This window comes from Labrus bergylta, chromosome 18 (assembly GCF_963930695.1).
Source record: "Labrus bergylta chromosome 18, fLabBer1.1, whole genome shotgun sequence".
NCBI classification, from domain to species: Eukaryota; Metazoa; Chordata; class Actinopteri; order Labriformes; family Labridae; genus Labrus; species Labrus bergylta.
Window position 1 is genome coordinate 18,338,340 of NC_089212.1, and position 22,038 is coordinate 18,360,377.

A 22,038-nucleotide genomic window follows, 5' to 3' on the forward strand; every position below is an offset into this window, starting at 1 on the left:
ACGTTACATATTAGGACTGTTTTCACAGAGTTTCTAAGTGGTTATTACACTGTCTGTGTGAGAAAGGATAGAGTGAAAATACACAAAATGTTTTTTCTTTTCATTATTTATTCATAATATTCTATAACTTTTGATAAAATACACTTTGTTTACAAGTGCTGATTACTATATTACATTCACCCGGAGTTTAAATGGAGATGAAATGATACAGACATATTAAACAAATTCACCTTGTGATGTTGGTGACATTTCAAAAATGATGGTGGTTACACATGACACTCGACCCCTTTATATAAACCGATCCTCTTAATGAACACACAGCAGGTAACTAGTGACAGTGGGGACTGCTGCATGTTTCAGTCATTATTAACAAAGATTTCAGCTGCCTTTAGAGGGTGATCAAATGTTTTTGTTAACTTTTTTTGCAGTGCCACCCAGTCCCTACCTCTACATGTGTACATCTTCACATCACACTCAACCCAATGAGTCCTAAATATTCATGAGGGATAAAAATAAAAGTGTTCAAACATTGGTATATCAGATTTAGTGAAACAACTATGCTAAATTTGTGAATCTAGCCCTACAATCTTAAAACCAATTCCACAAGACGTAACCCCCAATTTAATATCAAATACATTTAAAAATGGACTACCGGTATAATCCTTTGACCTAAAAATGGTGCTTTAAAAATGTCATCTTTTAAGGTAATGATACAAATGTAGACAGCTAAAAAGAAAATGCATAATAGACAACATCTCTATGAGAAATACACAGACCAACGGATTTAATGAAAAACCCTGGGCCATGCACATTATTGATACCTGGGCAGTTTTAGTTTATAAAAAGTCAAGTTATTCTCTGCACGTTAGTCTTTCCAGTCTAAACAAAATGATAGGAAAAACGGACAGCCAATATATTATCATTGTAAATACATACCCTGTTGATTTTCAAAAACAATTAGCAAATAGATTTTTTTTTTTTTATATTAAAATATATTAACTAAAATATATTACTTTGATACACTAAAAAGTTCTGATTATTTTGATTTTCATTAAGGTGACTTTGGCATGTAACCTTTGAAGTCATTGCTATAAAACAGCCACGTTGCACTTTCAGGAGATTCCAAATAAAGTTTGTGTGTCTTAATTTGCAAACACCCAAAAACTTTGCAGCAGTAACTCTTCACACTGGCCTTCTCCATATTGATCGTGGTCAAGTAAGTGTTCAGCATAATGCACAATAATGTGCTGATTTAACCCCACACATGCCACACATACATTGTTGTACATTAAACAAACATGATGCATTATTACTTAGTGCTTCAAAACACATTGACATTGACATTCGCTCTCTTGAGAGGCCATCTTAAAGTGAACTGTTACACCTGGAAGTAATTGGTGTCGTATTGTACCTCCAAATCATTTTTTAAAACTAAGCATGCCTTGCTCAGTCATCCCATGATAAAACAGCATTTAGCGTTTTAGCATAACTTACTGCTCTCTATTTCCTTTCCACTGTCAAAATAATTATGTTATTAACAGCTGGATATGCTCAAACAAGGTGTGCTGCACAAATAAAAATACATTTCTACATCTCCGCATATACCGTAAATGAGCTAATATTTACAGAGAAAGAAACAAAATGTATCTCCATGTTCTCCCATTGCCTTGAGTGTTATTCTGTGTTTGCCACTGCTGATCCATTTGTACAGACACACAAGTGTGAGAAAACACACCTCATGGGAGAATCTATCTACAAACTGGCTTTTTGGGGAGAAAATGCAGGTAAGCACAGTAAGAGGTGACTCTAGACCTGATTCTGTAACGGAAAAAGATCTCATTTGCTAAAAAAACAAACATATAGGCATTTTATATTATTGATTTTTCTTTTCCCCAATCTCTGAGTGTAAGTGCTGTACACAGTCACTGCCATAGATCCAGGCTATGTTTTAAGTGCTTCGCCCTGCAGCTATAAGTCAAAAAATCATGTGATGTGCAATCTGAACAAATATCAGTATCATTCAAATTAATTTTATATTATCTTTCTAACATGTTCTCCCTAATTCTTATATCTGAGTGTGTTCATTAATAAATGTACATTTTTTTTATATAAAATAGTAACTGTAAGTTGCACTTCCCTGCCATGCGTGCACAAATGTCAAATAGGAGGTACTCTACAACCGATGATTATCATTTACGCCCTTTTTTTTTCTTCCCTCTAACCATAACTGATTAGGTCCAATAATAAAAAGTGTCAGTCTAAAACACAACAGTCATTATGTTCTACAAAAATAGCAACATTCATTTTTCCCTCCTTTTTTAAAAACTACACGTATATATTTAAAAAAATATATCACACTAATCCTACCCGAGTGCAAACATTGCCAGAGTCGATATTCGTCACACATCTGACACTACTGATTTGATTGAAAACTGACATTTCTACCAAAAAGATTGCAACGAACAACTGTTCATAGATGTTGGTGAAACAAGACCTTCCAGTGTAAATCCTTGTCTTTCCAACAGGGCCCTCATGCTGTAGCATGGATCATTTTGCTCCACTACAGCATTGATTTTGTATTGATTCTGAGCGACCTGTTTCTGCTTTGTGCCTTGCTTCAATACAAATCACACCCTGATATCTTCAAATTCGTACAACCAAACATGACACACACAGTTTGGAGGGGCCAATGCAGTCATCATGGCAAAAGGCTCCACAGCCTTTGCACATGATCATCGCCTTCAGTCGGCAGTAGCATTTAGACTGCACATCGTCCATGTTGGAGCCCTCCATGAACGACTGCTCAGGGGAGGGCTCGCCCTGGTTGCCATGGTCTAAAGAGCGACCTGCAGGGATGGTGGTGACAGTAACTGAGAAAGACATGACACCACTGTCAGCCTCTGTTGAGGCCACAGAAGAGTCGGTGCCCGCAGTACTGTGGTTCAAAGTGTGAGGTACAGACATGCTGATAGTGCCACCGTAGCAAGATGCTGCCACGGGTTCCTGATTATCGTGCGTTCTCTGGGTTTGAAAGGCAGACTGCAGCTGGTGATTTGGGTCTAATGGGTTAATATATGGCTCGGAGTTTCCTTGATTACTATTGCAGAGTTCAAGATGCCTTCGGTGTGGCAGAAAGTAAGAGCTGGTGTCTTTGGCTGTTGCATTGGTGCTGTTGTTTTCTGCACCAGTTTCACTGTCCTCTAATCCAGGCTCAGTCTTCACATTGGAGCAATGCTGAAAACTCACAGCTTCGTCAAATTTGCTTATTGAGAATCCCTGCTGCTCTGTTTTGACCCCAGAAACAGGAGAGAAAACTTTCCTGGCCAGATCTACGTCTTTAGCCGCCTCTTCTCCTTCTGTGCTTTCCCTTTTTAAACTGGACACTGACGTGTTAGGGATGGCAGACTGCTGCAGTCTCCTGCTCTCTGATCCTCGGCCGTACGTGGACACGTTGAGCAGGTAGTGTCCTGTCATCGCAGGCCTTGGCGTCCTTTTACGACTGAGAAATCCTATGGAAATCCTGGACTGGTCCGGAGTCTCTTCTGCATGCACCAGCTGATGGGGTTTGTACTGATGTTGCTGAGACCCCATAACTCCATAAGCTTGGCCCTGCTGGACTTTCCTCTGCATCAGGGCCTGCAGGATCTGCTCCTGGGTATCCTTATCAGGAAGTTCTCTGTGATGTCTTGGGTAGTCAGACAAAACTCCCACTCTTCCTGCTGTATCTGAATGATGGGACATTGGCTTGTCAGTCCTGTGCTCAGCAGAGTGTGAAGTCTTCCCCTTACTACCCAGGGGAACATTTGACATCTTTACGTCCACCTTGGATAGCGGTTTTGGGAGGATCTGCTCCAAAGGAACCTCTTTACCCTGCAGAAGCTGTGTAACCAGGGGGTTGTTGGCAGGGATGCAGGAGCTGGTCCTGCTTAACAGTCCAGCAGGTGAAGGGTTTTCGTGTCCCTTCAGAGTGTGCACAGATGGAGGAGTGGGTAGTGTTGAGTGTGAAGTATTCTGATTTCCTGCACTGACAGAACCAGGAGATTGACCTTTGTTTTTATCGTCAGTTCTGCTTGAAAAACACGTTTGAGACAGACTTGGGCTGATCTGACCAAAAGAGTCCAATGGAGTGGTCTGACTGTTGCTGCTGCTGTCAGAAGCTGATAGCCTGGTTGGTGCCTGCGGGGATGTTGGGCTTGGGCTGGGTGATGGCTGCTCACCCCTGCCACCCCCTGGTCCTGGGCCAGGCACTGCCCCCTTTGATACCGCTGCAGCCGCCGCTCGCTGCGCACGAGCAAGCTGGGCTTTTGCTTTGATGTCAGCCAAAGTGCGAGCACCTGTGCGACCCGGGCTGCTGAGAGGAGTCCTGGGTGAGACTTGGCTGGGTGACACGGGAATGGGAAGTATTCGTGACACCGGGATCTGCAGGGTGGAAAAACCAGAGATTATATCAAATGTGCATGTGTACGTCAACAGAAATAACCTCCAAATAAATTAACCAAAACGTTCTCAATATGAAGGACACTTATCGGCCATTTACATATAAAAACCCTGTACATAATGAGCACTACAGAGAAATGCAGGAATCAGAGAAATATGTAACTTTTGTTAAATTAAAATAGTTTGTATCCAAGCGTAACCATGTCACAGCTGCATTTCCAGGGAGGAGTTTTTGATTATCAAAGGACAGGCAGATCCAAGGAGAAAGTTGCATACCTTGAGTGGTGGAACCCTCTGGTTCGTTGTAGAAGTTGGCGTTGCAGGACTTGATATGGAAGAAGCCAGAGGGGAAACAGAAGATACTGAGGACAATGAGGAAACTGAGGACATTCGGGGCCTTTTCTCTGGAGTCACTTCACCCTCCATTTCACTGAGAGATTTCCTTTTCTGTGGCTCTGAGGGGCCACTGGGCTCAGAGATGATCTTTCCGCTCTCCTCAGCAGGCTTCACCACAGATGCCGGCTGATCCTCTTTTAACTCTGAACTAGCCTTTGGTGGACTGCTCTTTATCTCAGGTGACTGGGGGAGCTCTGCTCTCTCCTCCTTTACTTCCTTTTTGAGAACCTTTTCAGGCACAGTGACTACAGCTTCCCTCTCAGTCTGTCTCTCAGCCTCTTGTGTTGCCACTACAGGCTCAGGCTGTGCTGCTGTGTTTAACCTGCGCTCCTCAGCGTAGTGTGAGCGCCGTGTCTTCATGGGCTCGGTGGTGGAGACCGATTCTTTCTGAGCAGGCTGTGTCTTCTGAAGCTCTTGTGTTGGCTTCACGTCTTTCACTGCTGTTACAGAAGCACCAGAATCAGTCTGTCGGCCGTCCTTGGTGCCCTTCGATTCCCCTGGTGCCTGAGCAGTAGTCCTTGTCTGATGGGACCTGGCAAATTCCTGATGCCGATCAGCCTTTGTCAGCTCTTTGGAATCTTCAAAGCTTAGCCCAGAACTATGCAGAGACGGAAAAGGGAGGTAGAAAGAAAAAGCAGTTGGCAAAATAAATCTATAATTCTTTGACCAAGAGATTTATAAAACATTTAGCTTTTGAAGTAACTGTTACATACGAAGTTGTGTTGGAATATGTGGATGGTATTTACAGAAGGGCATACATTACAACTTTAAAATCTTTGGATGCAGTATATCACTCAGTGTTGAGATGTTATATTAACATCAAAAATATGAACATTACAGATGTTTAATATCAATACACTTCTTTAAAATACTTGGGTAAGTAAGCCTGATATTCTGCTGTTTCTACATGCTGTAGGTTGAAGGTTTTTTTGTTGAAAGAAATGTCTTTTGCTGTTCAAGAAATATAAATCTAAAAGTTTTCAAACTTCCCTAAGGATCAGATTAGTGATCCAGGCAATACTCAAAAACTTCAGCGCACAAAGGAGGACCTACTTTTCACCATAATAGTTTTCAAAGAAGGCCTCCTTCCACAGCTCAACTTTCTTTTCCTTCTCAATTTCTTGCCGCATTCGTAGCTGCAACTCAGGAGTAAATTCCCCTGTCAGAAGAAGTTACATAACAAGAAAAGAAAAAAGAAAGGTTACATTATACTTCTCTCTTTCTATGTACACCTAACCTTGGTGACATAATTATAACGCTCAATGTTAAATGCTGTTATTATGTAATGAGAACACTGACCCTCAGCCAGCCTCTCTTTCCAGGACTGAGCTGCTGATGTGAAGAATTCATTGTTTAAGGCAGAACTGGTGACCTTCAGAAGGCCGTCCATGCAGGCCTGAAGAGAGGAGGGGCAAAGTTTTGACTTACATCATCACTGAAACCATCAATGCATCAGTACATTAACTTTTGCTTCCCATGTTATCTGCAGTTTGAATCAGGGAACACAACTAAATGCTGTATAGAATTTTACTGCAGTAAAATATGTTTAAAATGATTCAAAAGCTCTTATTTTACATGTCTGAAAACATCAAACTAATACAAAGAGCTAGACAATACAACAGAAAAGTAAATAGGATGTATAATGTTCTATCCACCTGCTGGTCAACTTCAGGCAGAAGTTTGAGCAGCCTCTGTTGGCAGTCTGGGGGCAGAACTGAAAATGTGTGCTTGTTGATGATCGCCCGCAGGTTGGTGTTTACCAAAATGGAGTCTGGTGTTTCCACATCTATTGTACACTTAGCACGTCTCAGATGCCCTGCAACACAAAACAGGAAACAGATGTAAGTGAGGACAGATCCAGCAATGTAGAAACATGTCGATCTAGCAACTGAAGTCTTGAGTAATTTACTCTCTGTTTTTGTTCCACTAGTGTTTCAATGACACAGCTGACTCTATCAAGGCCAAAGGAAGATAACTGTAGGTTTACCCCTCTATTAGATTATTTTTAACTTCCTCAATAGATAGGGTTGGAGTTGTTTCTACATTTTCTTACTGTCAACAAATTCTATGAGAAGACCAAATCAAGTGAAGTCTATGGATGATTAAGTTAAGTTAAATATTGCCTTCGAACAGCTGGGCACTGTAGCTTTATGAAAAGATGATTCACACTTAACTGTATCTGAGAAACAGTCAAATGTAGCTGAGATGCACTTGTAATGAATGTGAGAAGTCTCCTTTCTTATATTATACAATTACCGTATTAGAATTCCTAAAATACGTTGCTCGTAGGAAGTGTTTGGTTGGTTTAAATTCTTACAGAGAATTCCTGAGCCTTTACTTGCTGCAACTGCCTTAGGTAATGTGTCTTTGTAATTTTGTTCCCATCTTCTGTTTGGGATAAAATTTAGAACAATATGCAAACACTTGCAATATAATAACAGTTGAGAGTCAATTCATTCATTGTTGGTTTTGGTCTTTTCAAGGGATTTGTTAAAAGTAAGACAAATTTAGAACACCACCTGACCTGTCCTTGAAGATTTCCATTTACTTTAAATTTAAACAGATCTCTGACTTACCTGCACTGAGGCGGCCCGACCTCTGTGTTACCTTCCTTGGGACAACAGGGTGACATAAGTCTGTTTGTGTAGAGTCAAAGAAGAAGAAGGAAAGGCTTTGAGAAACTGCAGAGTAGAGAGCCAACTGTTTCCACACTAATTCTGCCAAACACATGGCAAATACAAACCTTTTATAACCGAACAATACCTTAAAACTTTGTGCACTATACAAAAAGATCAGTCAACACAATACCTCTTTGGCTTCTTTATGAACATGTGCAGCTATTCATTCATTCTAGTGTAAAGGACAATATAATAGAAGCCACCTACCTGTCTTTGTAGTAATATTGTCAGCCATATCTTTGATTGTTTTCAGAAGCAGCCTGGGACTGGAGCTGGTTGGCATTCCTCCCTGTCTGCGCTGGTTTCTCTGTTGCTGCTGCTTCAAGGCCTGAAAATGAGCAAAAGAAAACAAGGCTAGAAACAAATAGCCAGCAGCATGACTGAGTGTTAATGTGTGTTTTTGCTGCAAATACTCCCCCAGGGCCACTTGCCTGGTTAAATAACAGCTAAATAACAGAGCAGCAATGAAGCACAGGTTGCATAACACACGCATAAATCACCTATGTGTTGTAAATCTGTCAATAGGTTGGATCACCTGACAAAAGCAACGTCTACAGGTAGAAGAAGAAATCAAAACAGTCCACTTTGTGTCATTCTTTTGTTTCAACTGATTCAAACTATACAGAAAATAACAAAAAGTAAATACAATAGAGGTCTCTTAAGCTCTAATATTTTAGCCAAATGGCCGTCTTATTGTGTTTCCTACACCCAATAAATGAATATAAATTGGTCTTACAGAGCTGAAAATTCCTCCCCAGCACAGATGGAGTGAATTACAATTTGTGCAATCAAATGAAATCTAATTAAATGGAACACACAAAAGGCACAAAGCAGCCAATAGGAAAAATGTGGAGCGGGTGGATTATGAGAACATTAATACCGTAGAACCAGCTATAGGCGATTTCCCATGACGCCTCCTTGTTTTAAAATAATCAGCACAAGCTGTTGAACAGACAGGGAATGGAGAGAAAATTGGTGCCTGCTGAAACACCATCAGGGGTTGTGTTTTTGTTTCCTGCAACATGTCAGCGAAAAGGTAACCTAAATGTAGTGAAAACTGCAAAGTCAGTATTCTGACATGGATGAGAGGTGTGCAAAAATCCATATATATCTAACTCATACACATTGTAATAGATTTAGCTTTTTATTTTATTTTTTAAGGACAAGATTGAGATCAGTATTGTCTTTTCTTAAGAGTCTTTCTTTAAAAACTTTACACTCGGTATATAAAAAAGAGAAAACCCATTGTTTTTTTTGTGTTGCAGAGTTTGATATAGTAGGTTCATGTGAGTTTGAAGGTGTGGCAGAAACTCAAGTTACATCTGAGACAAAAGTGTTTGCACAAATAGTGAAAACAGTGTTTAGTCTACTAAGCAGCTGTAACTATTTCATGAACAATTATTCAGAACCCATCAGTACCTGTTTCAAAGCTTTCTTGCTGTGTTTCTGCGAGGGAGAGATGAGTTTGCTGGTGGGAACTGAAGGCGACGAGCATCGGGGCTGCGGAGAGGACGGCTGGGACTGCAGCTTAGCGGGAACTATGAGATACAAAAGCACGACACAGATGTTAGAAAAGACACTTCCTGAGGGCGGTGTACAGACTTTGTCACATCATGCTTTTGTTGAGAGGAAACTGAAACCAATGCTGTGCATAAAGACCTGCAGATTGCATTACCAAGCTTAACTATCACTTTAAAAAAAGGCTGAGCAGCTTGACAGGAAGTTGACAACAGCCTCTCTTTTGTACATTTCTGACAAAATGTGCTTTTCAACACACCATAGCAGATTCCTTTTTTTCTGTTGTATTTCCACTTGTTTGCATACGAAGTTATTTGCAACGACTAGTTCAAAAGTATAACAATATTTGGTCCTCCTGCAATGTTATTAACCAGAGTAGTTGCTTCTAGCTTGTGCATAATGAGGAAGTGGCAACGGGTCGTAAAGAGAAAATACAGTTTCCTGTTTTAACAGTCACTTAAATATTGAAGTGGCACAGGGAAAATACGAGAGTCGGTGAAAGCAAAGCCTCGGGAAAACAAAATAATTGGCACTTGAAGGAAAATATCATTCTCTGAAGTTGCTCTGCAATCAGACACAATCAGGTGCGTGACTCACTATAATGATTTCACCTCACTGACACACAAAAGAACAAACAAATGCTACGATGACGTGGAACTACATGTGCAGCCTCGGTTTCTCTTCTGACGATTAATGAAGGACATAAGGGTCACAGCGTGTTTCTTCAAATATGAAACCCACCTGTTGCTATCATCGTGTTTTGATGCTCGGTGTATTCCAGGATTTATGTTGTGATGAGATGGTCTCATACAAGCCACTCTCTCTCAGTTTACCTCTCCTGCTGCTACTTCAGCTGGTTTCCTGGGTTTCTGCGATGGCTTTTTAAAAACGACTGAAAAGGGGCGTTAACCCTCACAGTCATTACAGAGCCTAGTATGGCATCAGCTAATATCAGCCAATGAATGGAGCTACATCTAGCTGTTGCTTAATTTTCTACCAAGAATAATGTCAATAGAGAACAAGGTATCTTTCTCTTCGCTCGATTCTACTGGAATGATTGGAGGACATAAGTGACAAACTACACCACAAGAAATAAACTCATGCAAACAAGAGATAGAGACTACAGGTGGGATATTCCTGATTGGACCCAAAAAGCTTTTGGTGTTTTTGTGAAAACCTCCTTAAATGAAGTATGTAATATCTGCTGCAAGGGTTTTCAATCCTAACACAAACACGTGTTTGGCGTTGTGAAGGAGAATGGGATAAAAAAAAAGTTGTCTTTATTGCTGATGAGAATCTATTGAACTTAACTCAGGCAGAAATCAAGTTTATGGATGAGCTCATGCAATAATTAATTTTTTCATGTAACACTTTCTGTATATTTTGGGATTTAATTCTAATGAAGAAGAAAAGAGAGGAACCAAATGACATTATGTTTAATTTGAACATCATCGGAGTCTTTTAAAAAATATTGTAAGCACTTTTTAACGTGTGTAACATGGTTCTATTCTTTTTGATGTGTTAATGAACTATATCACGTTGTACTTGTCAAGAAGTGACCTGAGGGATGCAGTGATGTTAAAAGATCCTTTGTTCACAGTACCTCTTCGCATCCACCTTCCTCTCCTGTCCTCTGTAGTGATGGCACTGCTGCTGTTTTCTGTGCTTTGGGAGTCGGAAAGATTGTCGCTGCTCTCGTCAGAGCCATCCTCAGACAGCTCCTTTGCGACATCAGCGATGTCCTTCTGCAAGCAGAACAGAGAACTAAATCAGATTCAAGCAGACACTGAAAAACATTTCATGGGGTACACAATCACGTTATTCAAAATCAATCATCAAATATTTGTTATTATCATAATTGAACAAGCCTTTAATGTGTAGACCCCCATTCTGCCAGGAATTTTGTAGAAAATTCCCTCCTCGCCACGAGAGTTTGTGTGCAGCATTGCATTTAGACATGCCAGCGGCGAGGTTCCACTGGATAAATAAGAGGAAAAAAAACAGATTACACATCTGTTACCGAATCAATCAGACAGCTGAGAGAAAGACTCAAGGAGGGGTTAAAGCTGGTCGGAGATCTGGGAAGAAAATGACTTCATGCATCAAAGGGTAGTGTGTGAGTTCAGGTCAGATTCACATTATTCCAAGGAAATGTAAATAAAGTTTTATACAGAATCAGTTGCATAAAACGGGATCAAGACTAACCTAGTAATTGTAAGGATCTTATATTCTAAGATGAACATTTTCTTCAATAACTCTGTGTTGCATAAAAATGAGTGCCAGTAAAGTTGCGATAAAGCCTCAGCAGTGGCACCAAAGAAGCGTCCGGAGGTGCAAAGTGAAGCAGAAAACTATTTTTGACAACTTACATTTGTGTTGATTTACAGCGTAACATGCAGCATAATACTTGTACTGCTGTTAGATTTTGGATGAGTCTGTTATTTAGGTCGAAGAAGCAAAAAAAAAAATATATATTGATCAAATATACTGAACATTGGGGCACTGGTGGCGCAGTGGTTAGTGCGTGTACCATGTATGGAGGCTGTCGTCTCAAGCGGGCGGCCCGGGTTCACATCCCACCTGTGGCTTCTTTCCCGCATGTCATTCCCCTCTCTCTCTCTCTCTCTCTCTCTCTCCCTGATTTCCGACTCTATCCACTGTCCTATCTCTACATTAAAGGCCAAAAATAAATATAAATATATATATACTGAACGTTTTCTATTCCTATTTATTAAATCTACATCCTCTATATAATTCTTTGCATAAAGCCATGTTGATGATCATGTGTGAAGGATTTCCAAACGACGGCCATGTTTTGACTCTGTTGTCATATTATTGTGTTGTTGATTTTCTACCAATATAGTAAATACAATTGTCTTTTATGCAACAGGTGGCTTTAACAAGTGTGAAACTGTCCTAATGCATCTGGACAAAGGACATGTTATTGTTAATAACATGCAAGAGTTAATTACCAAACAAAGGGGGGCATTGCAGTGCGTTTGTTAAAATAGAGGGGTGGGGGCTAGCTTTTTTTTTTTCTTACCTTCTGGATGAGAACAGTGACAATGAAACAAAAAGAAATGAAACCATTATTCATTGAGTAAATTAACAGTTACTATGTGAACAAAAAAAAAAAAGGAAGGTATATCATGATGTGAGCAATCAATAAGGGGGGGGGGAGTGGTGGAGGGTGGTGTTCTCTCTTTATCTCGTGAAAATGTCTCTTTTCTAAATGCCTTTACCATAGTTCAGGTAAAACATTTACCTTATTTCCTTAAGCTTCTCTCTTTGGATCACCTGCAAGATCTCTTTATGGCTCATAGGTGTATTAGGGTATTTCTCCAAAACCTACAATAACAAAGCATTATTATTATGGTTATGAAACATGATGTCGTCTCAAGACTACAGACTGAGATTTAATTTACTGAAGCTTCAAAAAAAATAAGCCTCCACAAAGCCACAATTCCCTGAACTGTGTCAGCACTCAATGTGATACTCAGAAATAATCAAGACCACAAACCTCTAACAAGCACTGTGGCTTTGTTTTTTTTTTTTGTTTTTTTTTAACTTCACTAGATGAGGTTTTTCTATTATTAAGCTGATCTAATACGCACATGCTCTAACTATAACATGATCTAACAGTAAAACATTTCAACAAACATACCTTACAGTATAATAACATCACAAACACGGGGGAACAAATCTTCATGTTTATCTGTTTTGCAGGAGCAGGTTCAGCACGCCAGCAGCAGCTACTACTACTATTATTATTATTATTTACAACAGTGTATTATGTATGACATTCATTCCTTTATGTGTATTAACAACCTCCTAACTCAGAGAAGCTACGCGTCAGTGGACAGCATGTGTCCAAACATCCAAAACGGAGAGCTTTTATTGTGAAGTTGCTCAAAGGGGGGGGGGGGGTGTCTTATTTAGCATGCTGGAGAGAGCTAACCAGGCTCATTACTGCACTCTTTGTTATCATGCAAAAACGTTGACATGCAACACAATGACTTGTTGGTAAACTATATGAAGACACAGTGCAAATATACACTTCATGTGTCCCCCCCCCCTCTGCTTCTGATACCAGACAAACTTGTTGACGAACTCAAAGTGGCGTTAGCAGCAGGTAGCATGCTAAGCTGGCTAGCGCGCAGCACAGACGAGATTACTTCACGGTTACTTTTATTCGCCTTTAAATCTTGCTTGACATGTCACCTGTCTGGACACACATAGGGGGTTATTTTTGTTGTTGTTGTTGTTGTTGTTGTTGTTGTTGTTGGGGGGGTGGGGGTGGAGGGGGGAGATGGTTGAGTCCACGAAGCTGAAGGTTTCTCTCGCTCATCGTTAAGAGGAAAGCTAAAAGGGCTGCAGTGTTGTGCAGCCGTCAACACAAGGCCTCATTCAGCAGCAGGTCATGAACTCGTAAACACACAAGTTGTACAAAGTGGGAGCGTTCAAGGAAAAAAAAAAAAAAAAAAAACAACCCACAACAAACAGACACATAAAAAAAAAAAACACACACACACAGAAAATACCGTTTTAGCAGCTTCCGCCCACGTCCTCCCCTTCTTCTTCCTCTGTCTCTCCCTCATTGTTGCTGTCTTTGTTTTTTGTTTTTTTTTGCAGAGTAGTGTTGAATGTCTCTTGTGTCGGCTGAAATGTTGCTTTTAGTCACCGCGTAAGATCCACTCCGTCTGCCATGTTGGACTTACTGTAACCTGTCACGTGACTCCTCCGAGGGGAAACGTCATCTTACTGTACATAGCTGTCATCCTGTCTTCCACAGTGTGTGTGTGTGTGTGTGTGTGTGTGTGTGTGTGTGTGTGTGTGTGTGTGTGTGTGTGTGTGTGTGTGTGTAAAGCTGTCGACTATAATTATGTTCAGGATCTGCATAATCACAGCTCTAAAGGAGAAAAAGGCAGGTCAAGATCATTTTTTAAGTCAGTTTATTTTTAATGTTTAAGCAAATGGACTTTGCACGATTTCACAACTATGAAAAATAAGGCAGCTAATCCAGAGTGCATTGCCATTTTTTTTTCACATTTTTTTTTTTTTTTTTGGCTCACGATTACTTGAAGCAACAATTCATCAAGCATACAGGCTAAACCAGGTCGCCCCCCCATCCCCCTAAAAAAAAAAAAAAAAAAAAAAAAGCAGAAGTTGGTTCGGGCCCCTTAAAACCTTCCCAACATCTACCTCCAATGATTTGGCAACAAGTTAATACAATTCGCAGGCTTTAATATATTTGGAAAAGGCGATTAAGTGTTCTCTTTAAAATAAATAAATAAATAAATAAAATAAGAAAGGGCGTAAATTAAAATCGAGGTCTGTTTAGATCCTCCAGATAATTAACAGTACATCCAGCCTGGTTTAAGAAAAAGTGTTTTCCTGTGCTATTCTTTGAGACCAGAAGAAAGAACATTGTTGTTTTTTTTATGCAAAAAAGCAAAAGCAGCAAAAAAAAAAAAAAAAAATGTCATTCAACTTTTAAATACATTCTTGTTAAATGATTTTTTTAATTAATTCATTAAAACAGCTGTGTAATAATCTTGAATCAAGCCACAAGATTCCCCCCCCCCTCCCCTTAGCCAGTCTGGTCCCTTTTTTTTTGTGCCACATTGAAGTAAAGCCAGCAATTTGTATGGTTGTGTTGTCCCACATATCAGGGGCTTGTCTCAATATGACCTCCTGTTGGAAGAAAGGCAGCAGAGGATGGTCTTTGTCTCTGAGATCCTGATGTCAGATTGGTGGATGATGATGAAGATGAGATGGATGCTGCTTGTGGTGCTTGATACCTGTAGACCATATAAAAAACAAATGAATTGAGATATGATTCTTTTTTACTGTGCCGTTTAACTTAATGACTGAATATTTCTACAGTATTTATTTGTTCAGTTGCTGGAAGACTGAGGGAAGAAAAAAATCTGGTTGTATGGTAAAAAAGTATTACAGGGGATTGAATTTAAACGGGTAAAAATGTGTTAGGCTAACACATGCAAGAACACTTTTGTAGTGCTTTGAACTCAGTTTCTGCATTGTGATATTAAACTAAACAAAATGCCCTCCCTACTGTTATGAAGATACTGCCACTGTAATTGAATCCACTAATAAACGCCTATAACTGTTTTTCAGAATCTAGGACAGACCAAACAAAGAGGCAAGATTACACATTTTTATATATGTATAACAGTTTTTCATTAAAAGCAATCATATCACTTCTAAAAAAGGGAACTTTCCATGTCAGTGATCAAATAGTACATGTGTATTTTTTGTTGACTCACCAGGATTGGGACTTCCTGACCCGTGGCGACGCAGCCCTCCTCTCTCTAATGGGAACGTTAACCAGAAGGTCCCTCACCAGTCTGGGAGAAAAGGCTCTCTCCAGGTGAGTGCCATTAAGATTCAAGGTGTACATGGTGGGTGGGGACATGTCTAACTCCAACAGCATTATATTCTCAGCCTGTGAAACAAATTTAAAAAAAATGTTGTTAAAATAGCACAATTACACACGCAAATGCAATGTTTGAGGAGGCCTTACACTCATTTAATCTATCTTAATATCTAGTGTCATCTTTCAGATATTTAACTTTCAAATCTGTTGATTTCACATTTGACAGTTTTTTTTATTGTGAAATATCTTCAGGAAATGTCAAGTAAGTTGCAACCTAAAAATGAAGCAATGCAGATTGAGTTTGATCTAAATTTGAAACTATGAGGAACAGAGAGTGTGGACTATAGCATGGCTGCAGTGTCACACAGTGAGATCTAATGCAGAATGTGTTCCTTATAGTTATTGTGTTATTACTGTCTATAAAGGAATACAGTTTAGGTAAGCAATATTGGCATTAAAACACAGCATCCCACATTATGTGTTGATCAATGTATGATGTTAGTGCTGCTGACTTTATTTGAAGGTGTACACTGTGTACTTCTGAGATATTACATTGAAGGTTTAAAAGTGTGAGATGCTGCTGTTTAAACTGTGAATGGTTTCCATGACTACAACCATCTTCAAATCATCCAGCAAAGAAAGAAGGCTCTGAACATGCAAATAAGGCTGCCTAAAAGACCAACATTTCACATCTCTCCCTCTGCTGTACCCTGACCGTCTGTCCTCGTGTATGTCCGACCAGCACTGACCTGGTATCTCGATGGGGCCCCGCTTGCAGAGGCAACAGCCATCTGTGCATATTGGCTGATTGGCCTCTTGTATCCCACAGCTGAGAGAGGTCGTCTTCTGACCTGAGTGGGTGGACTGAGATAAAGACATTGGGGAAAAAAGGATTCAGTTAAAGACTTGTTTTTAGCCGTATGTAACTTTGAGTGCTCCATAAATGCTCAACTGTTCAGCTCCCTACAGACAAATCTCCCCTGTTATCTCATCGGGTCCACCTTCAGCCTTCAGATTTCACCAGTTAAGACTCATACCGTGGGTGTCTGACTCTCCATTAATTAAAGAGAACTATTTCTTGGACAGGCAGAATGCATAATTAACGTGGATGAAGGATAGCCAGTCTGTGTCGGTTTAAAGTATTTCTACTTTGGCGACTCCTAGTGGTGGGACCAAAACAGACACTGGTGCTGACAGTAAACTTTGGCCAATAGAAAGATATAAAAGATGCTATACTCATAATTATGTAAAATGTAATATTTTGATATTATCTATGACTTTTAATGAGGGAGTTATTTGTATTTTATTTTTGCTATCTTCACTTTCCTTCCGCATACCTTAATCATTTATACTTTGATTACTGATTTCCCTGAATGTTGACAGAGAGGGAACATAAAGGTGCAATCACGTGTCATACATGGAGGTCAAAAGTAGCATTAGAGCAGGAGATGAGTTCATGTTGTTCAAATTTAACGAGGCAATTCTTATAAAACGTACTTACAATCACAGGATTTTTTGCCAGCAGCTACGGTCTCTCAATCAAAATTATAACTAAAAACTTTGTCATGAGGTCATCACAAAGTATCATTGGATCATGGGAGTCGAAGTCTGTATTCTAGAAATTTTGCTTGTAAAAATCCATCTGATGTAACTCAGGCAGAAATCATGTTTCCAGGTGACATAATGATAAAAGCTTTGTTCATGTTACATTTGGACTCAGCCAATTATTTCTGATAGTAATCACTTTAAAGAACTATTAATGGCAACATAAAACCACCATTTTCTGGAACTGTCTTTAATGGGGAAATATACTGTACATTATACATCGATTATATTAGAAGTGTCTGTACATGTAAAGTTAAACAAAAACATGTAGTAAACTATCAATTAAAATAACGCAATGCATTATCTGCAATAAGTTCAAAATAAGATTTGAACAACCATTAGTAACACTCTCTTTATCCCTGTCGTTTAATATAACTCCTTAATACATCAAATACGAGAAACTGAGCAGTTTGCTGCCTTCCTGACTCCTGAAGGAATGATTACTCATCAATTACCTGACAAAAAACTACCCCCAGTGACTATTTCATTAGGCTGTTGTTTGCAGTTTGCCTTTCTCGCCGCTTCAGTGAACGGTATTTGCGGCAAAGACTTCTTAACACGTTTTGTATATGTGATAATTATCTAAATGTATCTAAATACTGTATGTCCTGCAAAGTGATCCGTCACACGGCAGGTCAAACTTTTTAATCACACGCTCACATGCCGAAGGTTTTATTACTTTAGTTTCCCAAGGTAAGAATTTTATGGAGATATTCATTAAATAGTGTTTCAAAGGACACACAAGGGAGAAACAGACAGATGGAGAGGAAGGACATATGCACAGGGCGGGTGCACAGATCTGCTGATGGACATCTGCTGATGGACACCTTTCGTCACGCTATCAACATGTTAGCGTGTGTGTGTGTGTGTGTGTGTGTGTGTGTGTGTGTGTGTGTGTGTGTGTGTGTGTGTGTGTGTGTGTGTGTGTGTGTGTGTGTGTTTCTTGAAATCAGCTCGGAGTCTGTTATATCTCTACTACAGTGATGGACTTCACCTTGTAGGGTTATTAATGCCGCATGTGATTCAGGTAGGACTTCAAAATCGGTTTTGAGTGATTTTAATGTATTCATATTACAACTTAAGTAGCCTACATGGAATGAATGTACTCACCTCTGTGATGGGAGGACCGGTTGGAGTCTCCATTGATCCTCCTCACTGTCAAACTGAAGCCTGTGCATAATCTTGTTCTTTTCCTCGGGAGGAATAAAGTTCTCAATCAAGAGATATCTGCAAAATTAAATGAAGGTAAGGTGTGTGCACCTTCGCTCACAGGAAGCACCACATTAAAACACCAAAATGAAATCAAAAAGTTAAACTGATTTCCAAAGCACTTTAACCACTTTACAAGAAATCATATAATGGGAAGGTTGACATATAAGACATAGAAACGTGCAGTAGCCATAATTATCCATAAATAAAAGTTATCCAATAATAAAGCGTTATCACAGATGTGTTAACTGTGTCATCCCTCTTCCCCCCCCCTAAAAAAAAAAAACTGTTTATGAAGGTTGGTAACAGTTTAAATATTGATTGGATGATCTGCATTAAAAATAACAACATAGGGACAAAAGGAGATGAAGAAGATGATCTGCATCGAAATATATAAACATTATATCCCTTTGGTTATACAAGGACCCTTTATGATCACATCGGTGCATCTTTGCAAAAATCGTCTGCTTGAATTCTTTCAGGATTCCACATTAGAGTGGAGATGGGAAATCAAGTTTAAAATAAGAATGTACAGAATATGCACTGATTCAGTAATATGGTGACTCACTTGTACTTGAGTTCTCTGGTGAGTTCAGTCTGTGTCTGTTCCAGCTCCTGTCTGGTTGTGACGTGCTCATCGATGACATCTTTCATCTCCGCCCTCACCAGCTGTAGTTTGGCATACAACTTTACAGAAAAAGAAGAAAAATATTATTTGTGGGGCTCAAGCTGTACTGGATCAGATATGTACATAATAAATGACACACCAGCAAACACATTAGGGAAAGGAGAGATATTTAAGTGTATGCTACAGAGACATGAAAACGAGAAATGTATTCATTCCCAAATCTCAGGAAGTGAGAGTTCATTCCAGTGAAACATAACTCGTTGGTTTTACATTTCTTTGAGATGTCCCTCTTGACATAAAGTCAATTTCAAATAAGATGGACTGATTCAATTATGGCTGATAATGTCATTGGGACACAGCAGCGATGAGTCATCTCACCCTCTTCAGCTTCTTTGTCTTGAGTTCCACCTCCTGCTGCATGGAGGAGAATGTCTCCATCATTTCTAACGTCTCCTCGTCCTGAAGCATCATCTCCTGCTGGATCTCTCTCTCTCGTCTTATCTGCAAATCACATCAAAGAAACCGCTTCATTTACAAACACAATACATCCCGAAAAGTAATACTCAGAACAGACGCTTTCATATGTGCAGATTCTCAGGGCCTGTGGTCAAAGCAGTAGGTTTTTATCTCTCTACGGATCATTTGTAGTTTTATTTACATTTTGTAGTTTTCCTCTTAATGTGCTATTATAGGACTATATGTGAAACTTTGTAAGGTCGTAAACAAAAGCTCTTTTAATCGATTACTCTTTCGATTTATCAGAATCCTTCACTGTATGTATGGCAGGCTTTAAATATAACAACAATGAAACAATAAATCCTTCTGCTGATAGTCTTGTTTTGTAGGTCATAGAGAGGCTTCAGTAGTGAATGAGACTGTTTCAAAACCAGTGTAAAACATCTCATAGTAGAAAAAAATCAGTGTCTGATATTTCTGAATATACCAGCCAACGCTCCAATACCGGTAAGCATTTAGCCCCCTGAAAAAACCTACTGGTTTCAGGTAAATTATAGTTTGACGATGACAAAACAACAGCAGTATGGTGCTAACAAGAGTCTAATGTTAGTCAAAGCTAACATTATGTGAGCAATCACTTTATTCCGCCAATATTATGAATATACAGTATATATATTTTATTGCGCTAAGAGGGGTTTCAGCCAATGCTCAAGTCTAGAGATTGGATCTGTTTGGAAGGAAAAATTGGTATCATCTCTCCAAAAAAGTTAGATTTACTAGGAGTAATGTTGGGAGACCCATTACTTTACTCATTACAGTGTTGGACATACCTGCTCTGCAATTTCCTGCCTCTTCAGCTCCAGCATCTTTTGCTGTTCATTGGTGTGATCGATTATTGTCTTCCCCCCAACTAACAGTTTGCTCTCCATAGCCTGTGAACAAAGACACACAATGAATTATTTATGTAAATTTCCTTTGTTCCACAGACGTCTCGTTTCTCAGACACTATAGGTACCTTGTATTTCTCTATGATCTTCTCCAAAGCATCCTGATCCCACTGCATGTCCACTATGCTCTTCCTGTTTTCATTCATGTGTTTTAACTTCTCACTGCTTCCCTGGCAGGTCAGAACTTTTGGGATGTCACTCCCCTCTTTCTTGCGATAATTCACCTGGGGTTCCTCTTCGGCCGCCTTCCACGCATCTATCTCTTTTAGCATCTCCTCCTCCACACCAGCCAAACTCTTACTCAGTCTTTTGCTGTTCCTCCTCATCTTCCTCCTCTCCTTCGCCAGCATCCCTCGCTCCTCCAGCAGCGATTTCAGGCGTGCAATCTCCTCCTGGAACTCCCTAAGAAGGGCGTCTTTTGGATCCTCGTTGATCCGAGGTTTGTTCTTTATGTTCTTGGCTCTGCTCGCATACCTTAAGGTGGCCAGGGATTCTCCAAAGTTCTTGTGCGATGGGCCCACTGTCGCGATCATGACTGTCTTTGCGTTGCCACCCAGAGAGTCCTGGAGCAAACGGGTGAGTTTGGAGTCCCTGTATGGGACGTGGGTGCTCTTTCCATCCACCAGAGCTGAGATGACATTCCCAAGCGCAGAAAGGGACAGGTTGATCTTGGCTGCTTCTTTGAGACGCTTCCCTTTGGCGCCCGTCTTGCATTGACGTTCACTTCCAGCAAGGTCAACCATGTTCAGCTTCCCCACCCGGATGTGGTCCTCACCATCTGGTCCTACTTCACTGCACTCCACGGTTATCACAAAGATGGCATGAGACCGAGAGCTGCGCTCATTCATGTTGGTGAACCCCACAGATCTGGACTGGTTTCCCAAGTTCATGACGTGTTCAATCTCGGTGGCGTTCTTCGTCACCACGGAGGACAGATCTCTCACATAAACACCAAAGTCTGAACTCTCTTTCAGTTCCAGTTTCTTGTTGTTGTTTTTGCACAGCAGATCTCTGATTTCCTCCTGGTAGATCTCCAGGTAGGATGACCTCACCAGGTATTTCTGATTCTGAGTCCTGGATATTTGAGTGAAAATGTGCTGGAATGAGTTCGGGATAACCCCCCTCATTTCTGGGTCGTTTGTAACCCCCTGCATGGTGTGTGTTTTACCTGTCCCAGTCTGACCATACGCGAAAATAGTCCCGTTGAAGCCACGAAGCACGGACTCCACGAGAGGTCTCACAGCATCGTCATAAATATCGTTTTGTTTGGACTCCCAGCCATAGACGGAGTCAAACGTGAATACTTTCATTGGCTCATCAGGTGGTGCTTTCGGGTTACGGATGGTAATCTGCCCCAGTTTGTCATCAATATCCAAGATGTTTTCACTCGCCGTCGCCTCCTCTTTTCGGCTCAAAGGCCGGCAGCGGACCACCACCCTTACCGCCTCGCAGTTCTTCCCTTTAGACATTTCGATCAAAGATTAAAAAGCATATTTCCCACCTTAGAAAGCCGGTTTGATCGGGTGGGGTCAGCAGGTTTTCCTTCCCCGTGCAGGTGCAGCAGCAGCTTCTATTTCAGTTGTTTTCATGATGCCATTACTTCATCCCCATGTACGCAGCATGTCATCCGCCCTTGAGCATCTTTCAGCAAATAATGCGATGTCACAAGATCTTTAAAGGATGCTGCTGAGGGGGAAAAACACCCCTCAGTCCCCGGCCCAGCCCACACAGCCTCCCCTCAGTACACACCCTGCTCTGCTGCGGACA

At 40.4% G+C, this 22,038-nt stretch overlaps 2 protein-coding genes across 4 annotated transcripts; both read right to left on the reverse strand.

The window, feature by feature from the left end:
* Window positions 1-247: 247 nt before the first annotated feature.
* On the reverse strand, window positions 248-13,770 carry asxl2 (ASXL transcriptional regulator 2). 3 transcript variants are annotated; one of them, XM_020627071.3, is made up of 12 exons: window positions 13,571-13,770; window positions 12,295-12,377; window positions 10,898-11,006; window positions 10,633-10,774; window positions 8,931-9,049; window positions 7,719-7,839; window positions 7,410-7,469; window positions 6,489-6,649; window positions 6,133-6,229; window positions 5,887-5,992; window positions 4,714-5,431; window positions 248-4,419 (listed from the first exon to the last, which is right to left on the reverse strand). In XM_020627071.3, the coding sequence occupies exons 1-12, from the start codon at window positions 13,625-13,627 to the stop codon at window positions 2,644-2,646; spliced, it is 3,549 nt and encodes a 1,182-aa protein (XP_020482727.1). In that variant the 5' UTR covers window positions 13,628-13,770; the 3' UTR covers window positions 248-2,643. The 3 variants fall into 3 exon arrangements, with proteins under 3 accessions (XP_020482727.1, XP_020482733.1, XP_020482738.1); XM_020627077.3 differs by lacking the exon at window positions 12,295-12,377 and having other exon boundaries at window positions 13,571-13,758; XM_020627082.3 differs by lacking the exons at window positions 10,633-10,774; window positions 10,898-11,006; window positions 12,295-12,377; window positions 13,571-13,770 and adding an exon at window positions 9,771-9,915.
* A 194-nt stretch (window positions 13,771-13,964) lies between these two features.
* Window positions 13,965-22,027, reverse strand: kif3cb (kinesin family member 3Cb). The gene is made up of 8 exons (XM_065966521.1): window positions 20,340-22,027; window positions 20,155-20,256; window positions 19,247-19,369; window positions 18,809-18,927; window positions 18,142-18,258; window positions 16,176-16,290; window positions 15,317-15,495; window positions 13,965-14,830 (listed from the first exon to the last, which is right to left on the reverse strand). The coding sequence occupies exons 1-8, from the start codon at window positions 21,738-21,740 to the stop codon at window positions 14,698-14,700; spliced, it is 2,289 nt and encodes a 762-aa protein (XP_065822593.1). The 5' UTR covers window positions 21,741-22,027; the 3' UTR covers window positions 13,965-14,697.
* Between the last annotated feature and the right edge of the window lie 11 nt (window positions 22,028-22,038).

Coding starts and splice junctions, on each gene's coding strand:
- asxl2 (XM_020627071.3), bottom strand. CDS start 13,627: ATGAGGGAGAGACAGAGGAAGAAGAAGGGGAGGACGTGGGCGGAAGCT. Junction 7,840..8,930: donor GCAAGAAAGCTTTGAAACAG/GTACTGATGGGT, acceptor GCTCATTTTCAG/GCCTTGAAGCAGCAGCAACA. Junction 5,432..5,886: donor GAAAACTATTATGGTGAAAA/GTAGGTCCTCCT, acceptor GTCTCTGCATAG/TTCTGGGCTAAGCTTTGAAG.
- kif3cb (XM_065966521.1), bottom strand. CDS start 21,740: ATGTCTAAAGGGAAGAACTGCGAGGCGGTAAGGGTGGTGGTCCGCTGC. Junction 20,257..20,339: donor AGATCATAGAGAAATACAAG/GTACCTATAGTG, acceptor CTTTGTTCACAG/GCTATGGAGAGCAAACTGTT. Junction 18,259..18,808: donor ACCAGAGAACTCAAGTACAA/GTGAGTCACCAT, acceptor TTAATTTTGCAG/ATATCTCTTGATTGAGAACT.